General features: G+C 28.8%; 2 protein-coding genes across 3 annotated transcripts; both read right to left on the bottom strand.

Moving 5' to 3' along the window:
• Positions 1-307: 307 nt before the first annotated feature.
• On the bottom strand, positions 308-3,512 carry LOC109340237 (peroxisomal adenine nucleotide carrier 1-like). Of its 2 annotated transcripts, XM_019577867.1 has the most exons (6): positions 3,293-3,512; positions 1,954-2,185; positions 1,360-1,506; positions 1,115-1,272; positions 723-1,033; positions 308-666 (listed from the first exon to the last, which is right to left on the bottom strand). In XM_019577867.1, the coding sequence occupies exons 1-5, from the start codon at positions 3,433-3,435 to the stop codon at positions 757-759; spliced, it is 957 nt and encodes a 318-aa protein (XP_019433412.1). In that variant the 5' UTR covers positions 3,436-3,512; the 3' UTR covers positions 308-666; positions 723-756. The 2 variants fall into 2 exon arrangements, with proteins under 2 accessions (XP_019433412.1, XP_019433411.1); XM_019577866.1 differs by having other exon boundaries at positions 308-1,033.
• Positions 3,513-11,298: 7,786 nt separating this feature from the next.
• LOC109340235 (probable membrane-associated kinase regulator 6) lies at positions 11,299-12,116 on the bottom strand. Its single transcript, XM_019577865.1, has 2 exons — positions 11,468-12,116; positions 11,299-11,336 (listed from the first exon to the last, which is right to left on the bottom strand). Exons 1-2 carry the CDS (start codon positions 12,114-12,116, stop codon positions 11,329-11,331), a joined length of 657 nt encoding a protein of 218 aa, XP_019433410.1. The 3' UTR covers positions 11,299-11,328.
• Between the last annotated feature and the right edge of the window lie 1,048 nt (positions 12,117-13,164).

Genomic DNA, 13,164 nt, shown 5'->3' with positions numbered 1-13,164 from the left:
GTACCATTTAAATCATAATATAATATTATCTTATGCAAAAAGTAATACCAACAATTTTTTACTTGCATAAAAAATGTCTCATATGATAGTTATAGAGACTAAACTATTTTTAGCATATAAATTATTAAAATATATTTTACCGATATCAACAAGCATTTTCTTCTTAAAAAAAAGACGTGTACAACATTATCATCACAAGCGAATAGATAATTTATATGATTTGAACTAACGACATTTGAGTCACAAAACAAGCAACCGAGCTCATGTCCCAAATAAGATTCTAAGAAATATATCATGCCATAATTAAGAAAACAACTCAAACTTTATTGCTCTTAAACTGAGGTGAGTACACGAGGATAAAGAGGGTGCTTATTCATAAAGTTCATAAGCTACTCTTAAGTCTTAACTAAAACCCTTCTGATGAGGGAATTCCACAACATATACAAGAACCAACAACAACAAAATAATCCAGGAGTTTATTTAAAAGAATAAATATAACAAATCAAAACCAACAACACATTTATTCAGAACACTATCTTCCTTGCTATGCTCTATTAGTCTTTTTCTCTAAATTTTTGGACTAGTTGTTCTACATCAATAAAACATGGGAAGAGGAAAACAAAAAAGCAACAAAAACAACACCATCTCAGCTCTGTAGAATTGGATGTATATGTTAAAATGCATACATTGCACTCCAACAAAATCCACTATCCACAATGGATTGAAGCTTCTTCCTCCAATAACTGATATTTTAACTCATATATTTTTTATCTTACCCCTTTGGAGTAAAAGATACTTTTTAACTGCAAGTATAAGTACCCAAGTTGTGGCAGAGATCTTTTCCTTGATCATTAAAAGCAATGCTGAACTCAGGACAGTTTTTAGGATCTGAGCATGCAATCCTTTGAAAAATCCCAGTATACCCTCGCTTTTCCATATTCCGTAGAGAACTGAAGACAATGTTTTCTGTGATTTGACCTTTGTTCCGGAGGTTGATTCATCCTGGTCTGCAGCTTGAATTATGACCTTGCACCTATATGCAGAAAAGGAACTTAGAAAGGTCCTAGAAACTAAGTTCACATGTCAGAAAAAGTTGGAAGGAACAATTATTAACCTGATAGCGGGATATGTTATAACGGTAGCAATGCTCTTTGAAACAGCACCGATAAGAAAGGCCATAAATGCAGAAAGGGCTACTGGAGATTTTCGTTTGTCATCTTTGTTTGGTTTATTCGTCAGCACTCGATGTTTCAGCTGATCAAAAACAGTATACTGCAGCAGATGGTAGTTCCAAATTATGCCATGTTGGTCTCATCAAGCATTCTATATGGAATATTACTAAACTGCACCATAACTTACCTGAATTGCAGGGTTGGTGGTCAGCAGCAAGGAAATGCTGAGGCCATCAAATGCATTACTCCAATTGCCTTCTGTAAGGGTTTTCAATAGCCCTTTAGACTTTCCGAAGGCACTTGTCTGCATCCTTGAAGCGGCTGTATCCAGGGGCTACAAATCAATGAAATGCTCTTGTATTAACTTGCAAAGTTTGATGAGATACTTTGTCTCTCATACACCACATGACAAATGATATAAGCAGAATAAAGTGTTATAGGCAATAAGTATAACAGATACAGATAATTTGCTAGCTGACCCTCGCATTGTGAATGGTTGAATACAAAGTTGATAAAGTATTAGAAGCTTGATAGTTTTTTTTAAGATATGTACATGTTTTATTTCAGAGAGGCATTAGATCCTCTCCTTTTGGTTCTGAATTCCAAATATGAATCGTCCAAAATAACATCACACGATAAAAGACTGAAATCGTGATTTTGCCCCATCCAAAACAGGAGTACCAGTAAAATCAATTTTTAGTATCATACCTCTAGAGCCAAACAACATAAATGAAAGGTATAAATGCATTTTTAAAACTTGGAATAGTTAACTTTGCCTCACCTGAGTCGCAATGGCTGTGCAAGCCCCAGCAGCAGCAGCAATGATCAAATTTGCTGAGGTTCCGATAGACTTATTACCACTTTTTTCCAGATACAGTCTTTTAAAGTAGCTGTAGCCATAGAAGTAGATAAACTGTGAGATGAAGGATTGAAGATTCTTTGTTCCAAGGCCCTGGTAAAGCGAAAGAAGCTGACGGGTTGATACGGCCTCCCATAACACATCAGAGAGATTTCTGAAAAAAACATAAAACAAATAGAATGAAATTAAGTATGTATACCCAAGCAATATGTTCTGCAGCAAATTATGTTACACAATCACCAAGGAGTAATTGATGCAATCAACCTGCATAATCATCCTAGCAAATTCTGATAACTACAGAATGATCCTTTTGATGTAATTCAGCGCACCACATGCCGAATAATTGTCATTTATAAAAATTGAATGTGGAACAATCCGTTCTCGTGTTCAATTCATTTCAAGAAACAGAAACTGTCTGTGAGACTGTGACGGCCATCAAAATAAAACCAACCATTCAAACAATTAAAACACTCATTGGTCCTAGCAGTTTTCATCAAATTTGGTCTCTCAACTTCTAATTTTCTTAATAGAACCCTTCAACTCAGATTTTCTTAAGATCTATAATGTTTTAATCTAATATTAAGACTAGTCAGACAACCAAAACTCGCAAAAGTTATTTTTGATAAATTATGACATAATCAATTGTGTGAAAGGTATTTACCCTAACTCCAACACACAAAATAGAAAAGGCCAAAAAAATGAAATTTTTATTATTCTACAAAATGTGAAGCTTGAAAGGTGGTATGATAAAAATTTGGGTACTAATGCTACAAAGCAGATGATTGACACTAGAAAGTCAAGGCAATTATACATGGTTCATCATCATATCCTCCTCACTATTGAGACTCAATTCAAAAGGAACTATTTTTCTTATTTTTTTATATATTTAATTGCTAAAAGAAACTACTTTTATACCACCATGATTAAGGCCAGTTGGTTAAGGCATAAAATGATCTTTGTGAAACTAGTTCCTAAAAGCTGGGTTTCATTACATTTTCACATAAACATTTTGCTAAAAGACAAAAACAAAAAGAGCATATATGAGTGAACTTTATAGGCCAACCCACTTATTGGGGTTAAGCGAAATTGTTTAAAAAAACGTTTTTTTAAAAGGGCTTCAGAAACATGCATATAAGCGCCGTGACCAAACAACAAGCTTTGAACAAAGCAAACCCAGAAATACAAAGTTAAAGGGAATTAAAGATATAAAACAAAAAGTGATGAATTTTGAAAGAAGGGTGAAAGAGAAAGAGGTAAGTACTTGTATTTTTGAAGACCATGGGAACGAGCTTCAGCTTGATACTTGGTCTTGCAAGTATCGAGAGGGTAAAGAATGGTGGTGCTGAGCAATGATCCTATGGCCCCAGATGTGGCCTCTGCCAAAGATTCCAGATCCACGTTCATCTTCTTCTTCTTATTATTATTCTTTCTTGAGAGGCGATCAAAGACATATCATATATTTTATGTGGGGTTAGGTGACAAGTAGGTATGGGATAAAAAATTACCATAAAGTATCTCATTTTACAAAGAGATAAAATTATATTATTTACCTACTAAAATTATAAAATGTGTATTACATAATTATTTTTTATAAAATTATTTCTAAAAATTAAACGAAACAATACACATTTCATATTTTTATTGATTGAGATAAATAAACTTTATTCTTATAAAATACTTAAAAGTAAAATTATATATATATATATATATATATATATATATATGTTAAATTTATAAAATATTACCACATATGTTTATATGAGTGTAAAATCTGTACAATGACAGTGTAAAGATTTATACACATGTACACTATCATTTACTCTTCATTTGGATTAATTTTTTAGAAAAGTCAAGAATAATTAAACATCAATGGTGGATAATACAATGATAATATATAAATCTTGTACACTATTAGTACATACATTTTTTTCTCTAATTATATACTACTTATTATACATGACAAAATATGCAAAGTCCACATTCCGTCCTGCAAAGCACACAAATTTTTGCAGGCAGGACATCTAAATTTATCTATTTAATTATTTTGCCTTGTTCGCAATACCGTAGACATTTCTTTTAGGCAATAAGGATGGTAGTGGACATGTTCTTAGAGAAAAATATGAAAAAAATTAAATAATTTATGATAGAGTAAATTATATTGGCACCCTTGAGTTTTAGTAAAATTACATCAATCATCCCATTTTTTACACATACACAAACCCCCTAATTTTTATATTTTCATTACACTTACTATCCCACGAGAAAAATAAGTGTAGTATTTTAAACAAACAATATGATAAATGCAATTAAGTTAAACAAAACATGGTATATTGTGGAGACAATTCCAAATAACATACAAATCAATATATCTTTATTTTTTTGTTGTTACAAAATGCATCAATAATTCTAAAGAAATATTGTTTAAACCGCTCTTATACTATATCGCAATGAACCAAAAATAATAAATAGGTGTTGACTCATATATTATTTGGACTTGTCTCCACAATATATCATATTTTGTTTAACTAAATTGCATTTATCATATTTTTTATTTAAAAGATTACACTTATTTTTCGTGGAGATATGGTCAATGTAATAAAAATATAAAAAATTAGGGATTTGTATATGTGTAAAAAGTGAGGGATTGTTTGTGTATTTTCGCTAAAACTCATGAGTGTTACATTAATTTACTCTCTATGATATAATATGATTTAGTGTCTCAAAAAAATTATATTGTGATATAATTGTTCAATTTCATATAAAATATTAAAACAAATTAAAACTAATTAACTTTAACTACCTTATTTAATTTATAAATGCTCACGGGTTGTCCGCATGTCTGTTAACCTATTTTAAAATAGGTAGGGTATGCAATTTTTGTCCGTCAAGATAATATGGACATGTCAGCACCTACTTAAATTTTGTGGACATGAGCAAAACAGGTCGGGTAGGTCGTTTTGCCATCTCTAATTAAAATGAGGTTGAGATGTCCAAATACATTATGTATACATAGAAGGCAATATGGTAACATATTATATGGTTAAAATGAGTTTGGGTCTACAAGAGTACTTTAGAATATGAGACACTTCCATGGGCGTGTTATTCATTTTGCATATAAATCTTTCTCTTATACTTTAGTTTTTCTGTTTTTTTTTCTTTCCGATTTACCTACAAAAAAAAGACAGGCTAAATAAAGATAAGGAAGAGAAGGTTGAGTGCAAAATTGGTTCTTCGGAATACAATTATAAGCAATGTATCTTATCCTTTTCATTCAAATAGAAAATTAGTGACTTAATCCCATGTCTATACTATTTATTTAATTAAACTTCTTAAAAATAGTCAAATCATAATGTATTATACTAGTCAAAATTAGTTTGTATATAAAAATTAATATTTTTAAAAATTACACAAAAAATATTCTAATATTAAATTTGATAATTATTTATACTATAGGTAATCTTAAATCATTTCAACAATTTAATTATATATTACGAATAAAAATATTTATATTGGTAAATCTATTGTAATATATATAAATTTACTAATATACATTAAATAACACGCCATTTAATTAGTAAATTACCACTTAAAACATTATATACTAATATATTCATGTATTCACTCGTGACTCGGACGCTACTAATAATATTCCTTACACGGACAACAAAGATTAGGATAGCTGGGTTCATAAAATCATGGGACGGCACCACGTAACGTTTTTTACGTTTTGGGAATACCAACAGCAACGGATAGAGGTTAGAGAAGAAAGAAAACGTGAATGGTGTGCTAACTTCTGCCCATAGTATGACTAATACAAGTTTTTTTTATACTAACGATAATATTCATTTACTTTTAGATAAAGAATTAATCTTTTTTTATATTCGTGGATGCCCTTCCAAATAAATATTATTTCAAGGAATCAATTTTTTATATTTTAATCATCATTGTAATCTAACAAGGTCTTACATTACTAAACCAATATCTTATTAATATAACAAATACAAGTTGAGTCAAGTGTGAACAGTTTCACATATATAAAAACTTAATGTCAGAATAATAAATATGTTCATATAACCGTACACTGACTATGAGGAATAAAAGGTAGTTATGAATTATATAAAGTGAGAAATCTTGATCTAAACTTTCGTGTGAGAATAATATTTAGTTATTATTTATAACTAAAATTAAATTAGGAACGAAAATATAAAAAAAATATACATTATTGTATTAGATGTAAAAAAATTAGTTATATCTTTTTTAGTATGCAAGAAAATCATTTTTTATCTTACTACGTAATTTTGTTTGATTGTTTTATTGTTGAAAATGATATGCATATAACAGTTAGACCACAATAGTCAAGATAAGACGAATAACTTGATAAAACAATATATGACTAAGAAATTTTCAAACTTGAATGACTAATGACACTAAGAAAAAAATATTGAAATTGATATCTCAAACTAATATTTTGTTGCTCATTAAAATTCATATGATATTATCAATATTAGATAACTTATAAGAATCCTTATGATATATATTATCAACACACATAATATTTTTATCAAATATAAAATCATTGCAAACTAAAATGAAATCATATTATTATAAGCAACATCATTATCTATATGATAAGAGAATTTGATCCATTATGTATATTTTTAGAATGACCATACAAATTGCACTATATTTATTTATCATACTACAACGTAAAGAAATATGTAAGTTCCATCGAGTATCTCTACAAAGGCACCATTTGGGTATAGCTAAAGAAAATACGTTTGTTATTCCAAAAAACATATCATTTTATATGTCACTTTTTATAATTAAATATTTTTCTGGTCAACTACACCAAGTGACACATAAAACAACACTTTGTAGAACAATAGGAGAATAAAATATTTAATGGTGTGAGAAAATAATTTATCTCCTTGAACCAGTTAAACATTGACATGTGGCTCCTCCATTTATTATTATCTTAATGAGAGAAAGATTTGAGTGGACACATATATATATATATAGAGATGACCAATAAAATTTTGTCACCACACTAAAATTTAGTTCAAATTAAAATTTAGTCATAAATGATAACACAAAAAAGCATAAAATACAATTGTCTTCAAATATGACGTGTTGTATATATTTTCATGCAAGTTTTTCTCTCTTAATGATAACATATGCAGCATTTAAGTGAGAAGATGGGGAGAAAATAGAAGAGACATGTGTCAATATTTAATTGAGTTAAGAAGTCATATGTCAATATTTAATTGATTTAAGGAGCCACATGTCATCTAATCTAAGAAGATAAGTTATTTCTTCACTTGCAAAAAAAACTTTTTAATTTAAGCACCATTATATTCCTTGTGGATACATCTCCTAGTACAAGGAGATAAATTACCTCATTCCGCCAGTAAAAGTATGACATATGTCCTATTTGATCATTTTTTTATAAAAATATTTCTAAAACTAAATAAAATAGTACACATGTCATATTTTTACTAACAGAAGGAGATAAATTATCTACTAGTATGATGATATATTTTATACTCTTCAATTAAATGTATTTGATTTTATAAGTACATGCCTTTTGCTTCAGTTGTTATTTAATTTTTGTCACTTTTATTCACTCATTTTTTACAATAAGAATAATATGACTTTATGGCTTGTACGCTGCTTCAGGTAAAATAAGAAGGTAAAAATATTTACATACACAATGTAAAAGTTATTTTATATTGTTAGTGTACCCTCCATGATCCATATGAAATTATTAGTGACTTTTAAAATAAATAATACAAATAAATGATGAATGATATACTAACATACAATATATAAATTTTTATACTAATAATACATATATTATACTCAAATAATGGATATGACTAGAGATAGAGATAAAAATAAGATAGAATATAAATTTGGTAATTTGTTACCTTATTCAACATTTGCATATAATTCATCATATAATAAGTTAATAACATATGAGTATATAAATTATATACAAGTTGACAAAATAACTCATCCTCTATTTGAACATAAATTATCTTTTATTACTTATTAGAGGAGTGTTATTTGAACATTTTACATTTTTCTTACAAAAAATTAAATTAGTTACTCACGTGACTCTGGGCCACCAATAGCTCCGAAAGAAAAGAGTAATAAATATTATTCTTCTATTAGAGAAAGACTGGTGTGAAAAATATATTTATGTAGATACAATTAATCAAATTTTAACAACATATTAAAAATTGAATTTTAATTAAAATTTATTGCTAAAAGATAGCGCCGACAAATATAAATATACGTATCTTCAAATATGATGTGTTGTTATATCTTTATCTAAGTTTTTTTCTTCCTACTAAATTCTCCTATATATCTATAATCAAGTGACATATATCACTCATAAACTAATTATTAATCATCAAAATTTCACTTGACATATATTACTTTCTTACATGCATGAGAATTTAGTATAAGAATATACATTTTACTCTTTTCTAATTGTTGGGCAGTGTTTTTAAGGAAAATGTGAGCACAAATAAATGCAGTGCATTGAGTAGTGACTTATTCTTTTAACAGAAGTGACTAGTGACATATTGTCCTTATTAGTTAGGGAAGTTTCAAGGTAATAACATTGTCACTTTCTAATAGTAGCTAGAAAAGGAAAGACTAATAATTCAAAATAGTTGTGTCTGTGTCTTGTGTTGGGAAAATTAGGGTGTAAAAATTCGGTTCGGTTTGATTTTTGGTGCATTTAAGTGATTGAACTGATAAAAACATATGATTCGATTTTTGGTGCATTAGCTGCAAATTTAACTATAAGAACCGAACTGAACCGCTCTTGAATGGTTCGATTCAGTTCCATGATTTTTCCAATTACTTTTTATAAAAAATCTTGCATCAATTCAAAATTCAAAATGTATTACAAGAGATATTTATCCTTTTATGGATAAACACTACTACTATTATTATAAAAAATTATGAATCATATATAAATGTGTAAAAAAATTAAACTCGTAATTGTTTGTTAATAACACATATAACAATTATGTAATTGATGGAGAGAAAAAACGACTTATCACATATACAATCTACAATTAGTATATTACTAACATATATATAACAATATAATTCATGATTAGTAACATATACATCAATTAGTAAAATATATAATAGTTATATTTATAACCTTACATTTCACAATTAGTAACAAATGTAACAATACATGTATAACAATATATGATATATGTTAATTTCAAACTCAATATCACAAAAGTTGAAAAATTTGTTCAAAACACTAGGAAACAATTTAGTAACTAAAAACATATATAATACTTACTTAATAACAATTTAGTAATATATAAGACTACAATTCACACAAAAAATGATAATTTAATCTAGAAAATTGGTTGAAGAATTTAAACAATAATAAAACATCATTCTCTAATCCCTAGTATCTATTTCATTAATATGCGGTTCAGTTCTAACTGTTCCTAAATTTCTAAAACCATAAATCAAACTGAACAGAAACGGTTCCTTAAAAAAATAACTAAACTGAACCGAACTACATTTTGCGGTTTGATTCTATCAGTTTCGCGGTTTAAAACGGAACCGCTTACACTCCTACGAATATTAGATATTATTGGAGACTCCAAATCATATTTTATAACATTTTATATTTCTTTTCCTTATAACATATCATATTTGTGTCCTACTTCCTTGCTTTCTTGGTGATTCATCGTTAGATGAGGAGTAATTATCTTTCAAAAATAGGGCACCCTGGTTGTTTGTTGTTGCAAGGAGGAGATTCTAACAAGGGAGCAATTGAATAAGCTAGTGAGTCTAGAATATAATTGGCAACCACTGAGATTCACTCTTGCATGGAGTGTCACCCTGATGCACGTGGAACACGTTATGTCTTGATACTTGTCTCACAAAGGCACACAAAAAGTAGTTTCTTTAAACAGCATAAGATGTTATTCAAAAGCACCTCTTCCTCTAACTTTGTGAAGGGTTCCTTGGGGTAGAACGGTATTAGGTACATGTGGTGTTTAAATGTGTTTAGGGTCATTATTTCAAGTAGTTATACTAAATTGATCTATTTCAAGTAAGATATATGGTTATAGAAATAATTGTCATGAAATTATGAACCATGATCATCTGTCCCAAAAAATCCATGTCTCCATGTACCAAACCAATCACATTCATCCATATTATATAAAAAATATATTTTGTTTTTATTATTTTTCTTTTCAATTAGATATTCCTTGTTAATTGGCTTGGTACACAAATGTGATACCATAAGTGGGATAGGTGATCTCCAGATACATAAAGTCTTATTTCTATTTTTATGATGTGCAAAAATAAGAAATAAGAAAATTGAAAAGACATCACTCTTAATGAAAGAGAATGTTTGTCTTATACAGAGGGGTTATGGTCCCTAATTGTAGACAACATCATAATATAAGATGAACCACAATACAAGACACAAAATCATTCTCTTCATCCCATTAGAGGAGAAACTAAGGTTAAAAGTGATCTACAATTGGAAGACCAAAGAATCTACATGTTCTATATATATATGAACATGCATTTGCATATAAGGGCAAAGGACATAGAGTCGAAGGATACATGATAAAGGAGAATGACATATTCACCATATTCTCTATGAGTACATTAATGTATGTTTCCGATTTAATTTTATCTATATTCTTCTCGATGATTTGACAGGATAGATCTTGACAATATGATGATAGTATTGTTCATCATCTTTAGTACGTATTATATATTGGGAGTTGAATTTTGGAGAGGAAAGAAGGAAAAAAGAAGGCTTGATAGTAATCTCAAAAGTGTATTTCATGACTCTCAAGCCTTCATTTTATTCTCTTGGAGAGATTATGTACTAGAAATATAAAAAAAAAAAAAAGATTAATAAACTTGTTCCTAGAAACAGTTTACTATGAAACTTCCATCTAAAATTTTATTCACATTTAGAGTAATAAACAAAAAGATGGAAGAAGGTAAAAATTTATCTAGCCAAATATAAATACTATACTTGTTATCTCTACAAAACAGGGAACAACAAGATCCAACATTTCCTCAAATTTTACATTTCAAATCAAACAGCTGGAATCTACCAACACACACTTCTTGTTTCAATAGAGAAATTAATTAAAATTCAAGAGAGAAGAATAGGGAAACTCCACTACAAAAAAAGTTGGAATGCTTAATCAGCTACCATACACTTCTAGAAGCTCTCCACTTCCATCTTCTACAATTCTCTTCTCTTTACTAATAGAAGGATCATTTTCCTGAAATGAATAATACAAGAATTTAGTTTCCAAAGGTTAACATACATATAGTTACACACAAAGCCACAAATACATAAACACACATAGAACATTAAAATAGAATCAAAATAGAATTAAAAACATGCATATACCTATTGATCTTTTGCAGTGGATAACTGCTTCATAAATTGAATTCTCATGATCATGCAAATTACCAATAGGATGATTTGTAATGGGTATTGGAGATGATGGTTGTGAATTGCTCAAGCTTTTAACTTTCCAATCTGTCTTACCAATATCACCAATTCTCATGCTTTTCCTTGAGTACCTTACTTTATGGCACAATTTGTTAACATACCTAAAAAACTCTACCAAGTTTCTCCTAGTAGATTTTCTCCACCTCCTAAGGAAGCATTGATGAATTTCCACAGTTCTTGGGGAATCACTTTTAGAAGAAAAAGAAGAACCATGTTTAGTTTGAATAGGATCAGATTCAAGGGTATTGCATGACTTTAAATTGGTAGGACCAAAAAACACAGGTCTAAGAATGCCATCAGAAAAAAGCTCATCAGCATGAACAATAAAAAAAGGTGAGTGAATGATAGAAGGATCAAAATTAAAGCTTTGGCTTTCTGCCACTGAATTATCAGAGTTTGTCTTAATAGAATTGAATTCTGAATTACCATAGAAGCTATAAACAGATTCTATATGAGGATCCACAAGGCCATCGAAAGGAAATATAGAATTTGATAACCAACTATATGAAAAAATATCACTAGCTAAAGGCACTGAGACTTGCATTTTGCAGATTTATTATGCAAGTAATGATAAATAAAAAAGTTATATAATCCTAAGGTCAAATTTATATTATTGGTAAGCTTATAGTGACAAAACAATGGTGGCCACAATGGGAAAAGTTTGTCTATTCTATATAGGTCAAGTTCCCTAATGGATAGACACAAAGATAAACAATTGTACTGTGAGAAAATAAGGATTTGAGGAAGAACATGAATTTTTGGGCAACTAGTTAATTAGCTTCATAATCTTTCTGCATGCCAAATAATAATTAGCAAAAAAATTAGAGCATGATGAATGCCATGTTTTATGGCGTTTAAGAATTTCTGACATGAGCATATGATAAATGCCATAAATATGGTTTAAGCCTTTAAGGATATAGAATATCCTTAATTGGATATTTTTTTGGTATTAATGGTACGAAACTAAGATTTAATATATATACGGCTAGTGTAAGTTAGTTGTAAAAAAAAAATTCAGATACATTGATTTGTATATGATTTAGATTTGTCTCAGTAATATATCTGTATTATTTTTTGTTACAAAATATGTTAACAGTTCTAAAGAGATATTATTTAAATCACTCTTATATTTTATCGTAATGAACCAAAAATAATAAAGGGGTATTGATTCATATATTATTTGGACTTGTCTCCACAATATACTATGTTTTAGTTAACTTAAATGCATTTGTCATATTTTTTGTTTAAAAGATTATACTGATTTTTCCTATATCGGTGATCAGTGTACTAAAAGAATAAAAACTAGGGGATTTATATATGTATAAAAAAGTGATAGGTAATTTATGTAATTTCACTGAAACTCGTGGGGTGTTAGTTTACGGTTTAAAATATCAATAGTATTATTTTTCTCATTCTTAACCTAAATATTGTGTGGTGGGTATAATGTGTGGCATGAAAATGATGAACTTTTACAACACAAATCGCAATAGGAACATTGTATGTTAAGGACAGAAATCATCACACAAACGCTACTCCATTACTCCAATGCTATAATTAAGATGAATTAAGAAATAATTGATGATTAATACCAA

This window comes from Lupinus angustifolius, unplaced genomic scaffold (genome assembly GCF_001865875.1).
Source record: "Lupinus angustifolius cultivar Tanjil unplaced genomic scaffold, LupAngTanjil_v1.0 Scaffold_150_42, whole genome shotgun sequence".
In the NCBI taxonomy this organism is placed as follows: domain Eukaryota; kingdom Viridiplantae; phylum Streptophyta; class Magnoliopsida; order Fabales; family Fabaceae; genus Lupinus; species Lupinus angustifolius.
This window is presented reverse-complemented; position numbering and strand designations above follow the sequence as displayed.

Excerpts from the sequence above, each read along its gene's own strand:
- LOC109340237 (XM_019577866.1), bottom strand. The coding sequence starts at position 3,435 with ATGAACGTGGATCTGGAATCTTTGGCAGAGGCCACATCTGGGGCCATA. Across the intron at positions 2,186-3,292 it reads CATGGTCTTCAAAAATACAA|AAATCTCTCTGATGTGTTAT; the intron begins GTACTTACCTCT and ends TGTTTTTTTCAG. Across the intron at positions 1,034-1,114 it reads ATAACATATCCCGCTATCAG|GTGCAAGGTCATAATTCAAG; the intron begins GTTAATAATTGT and ends TTCTGCATATAG.
- LOC109340235 (XM_019577865.1), bottom strand. The coding sequence starts at position 12,116 with ATGCAAGTCTCAGTGCCTTTAGCTAGTGATATTTTTTCATATAGTTGG.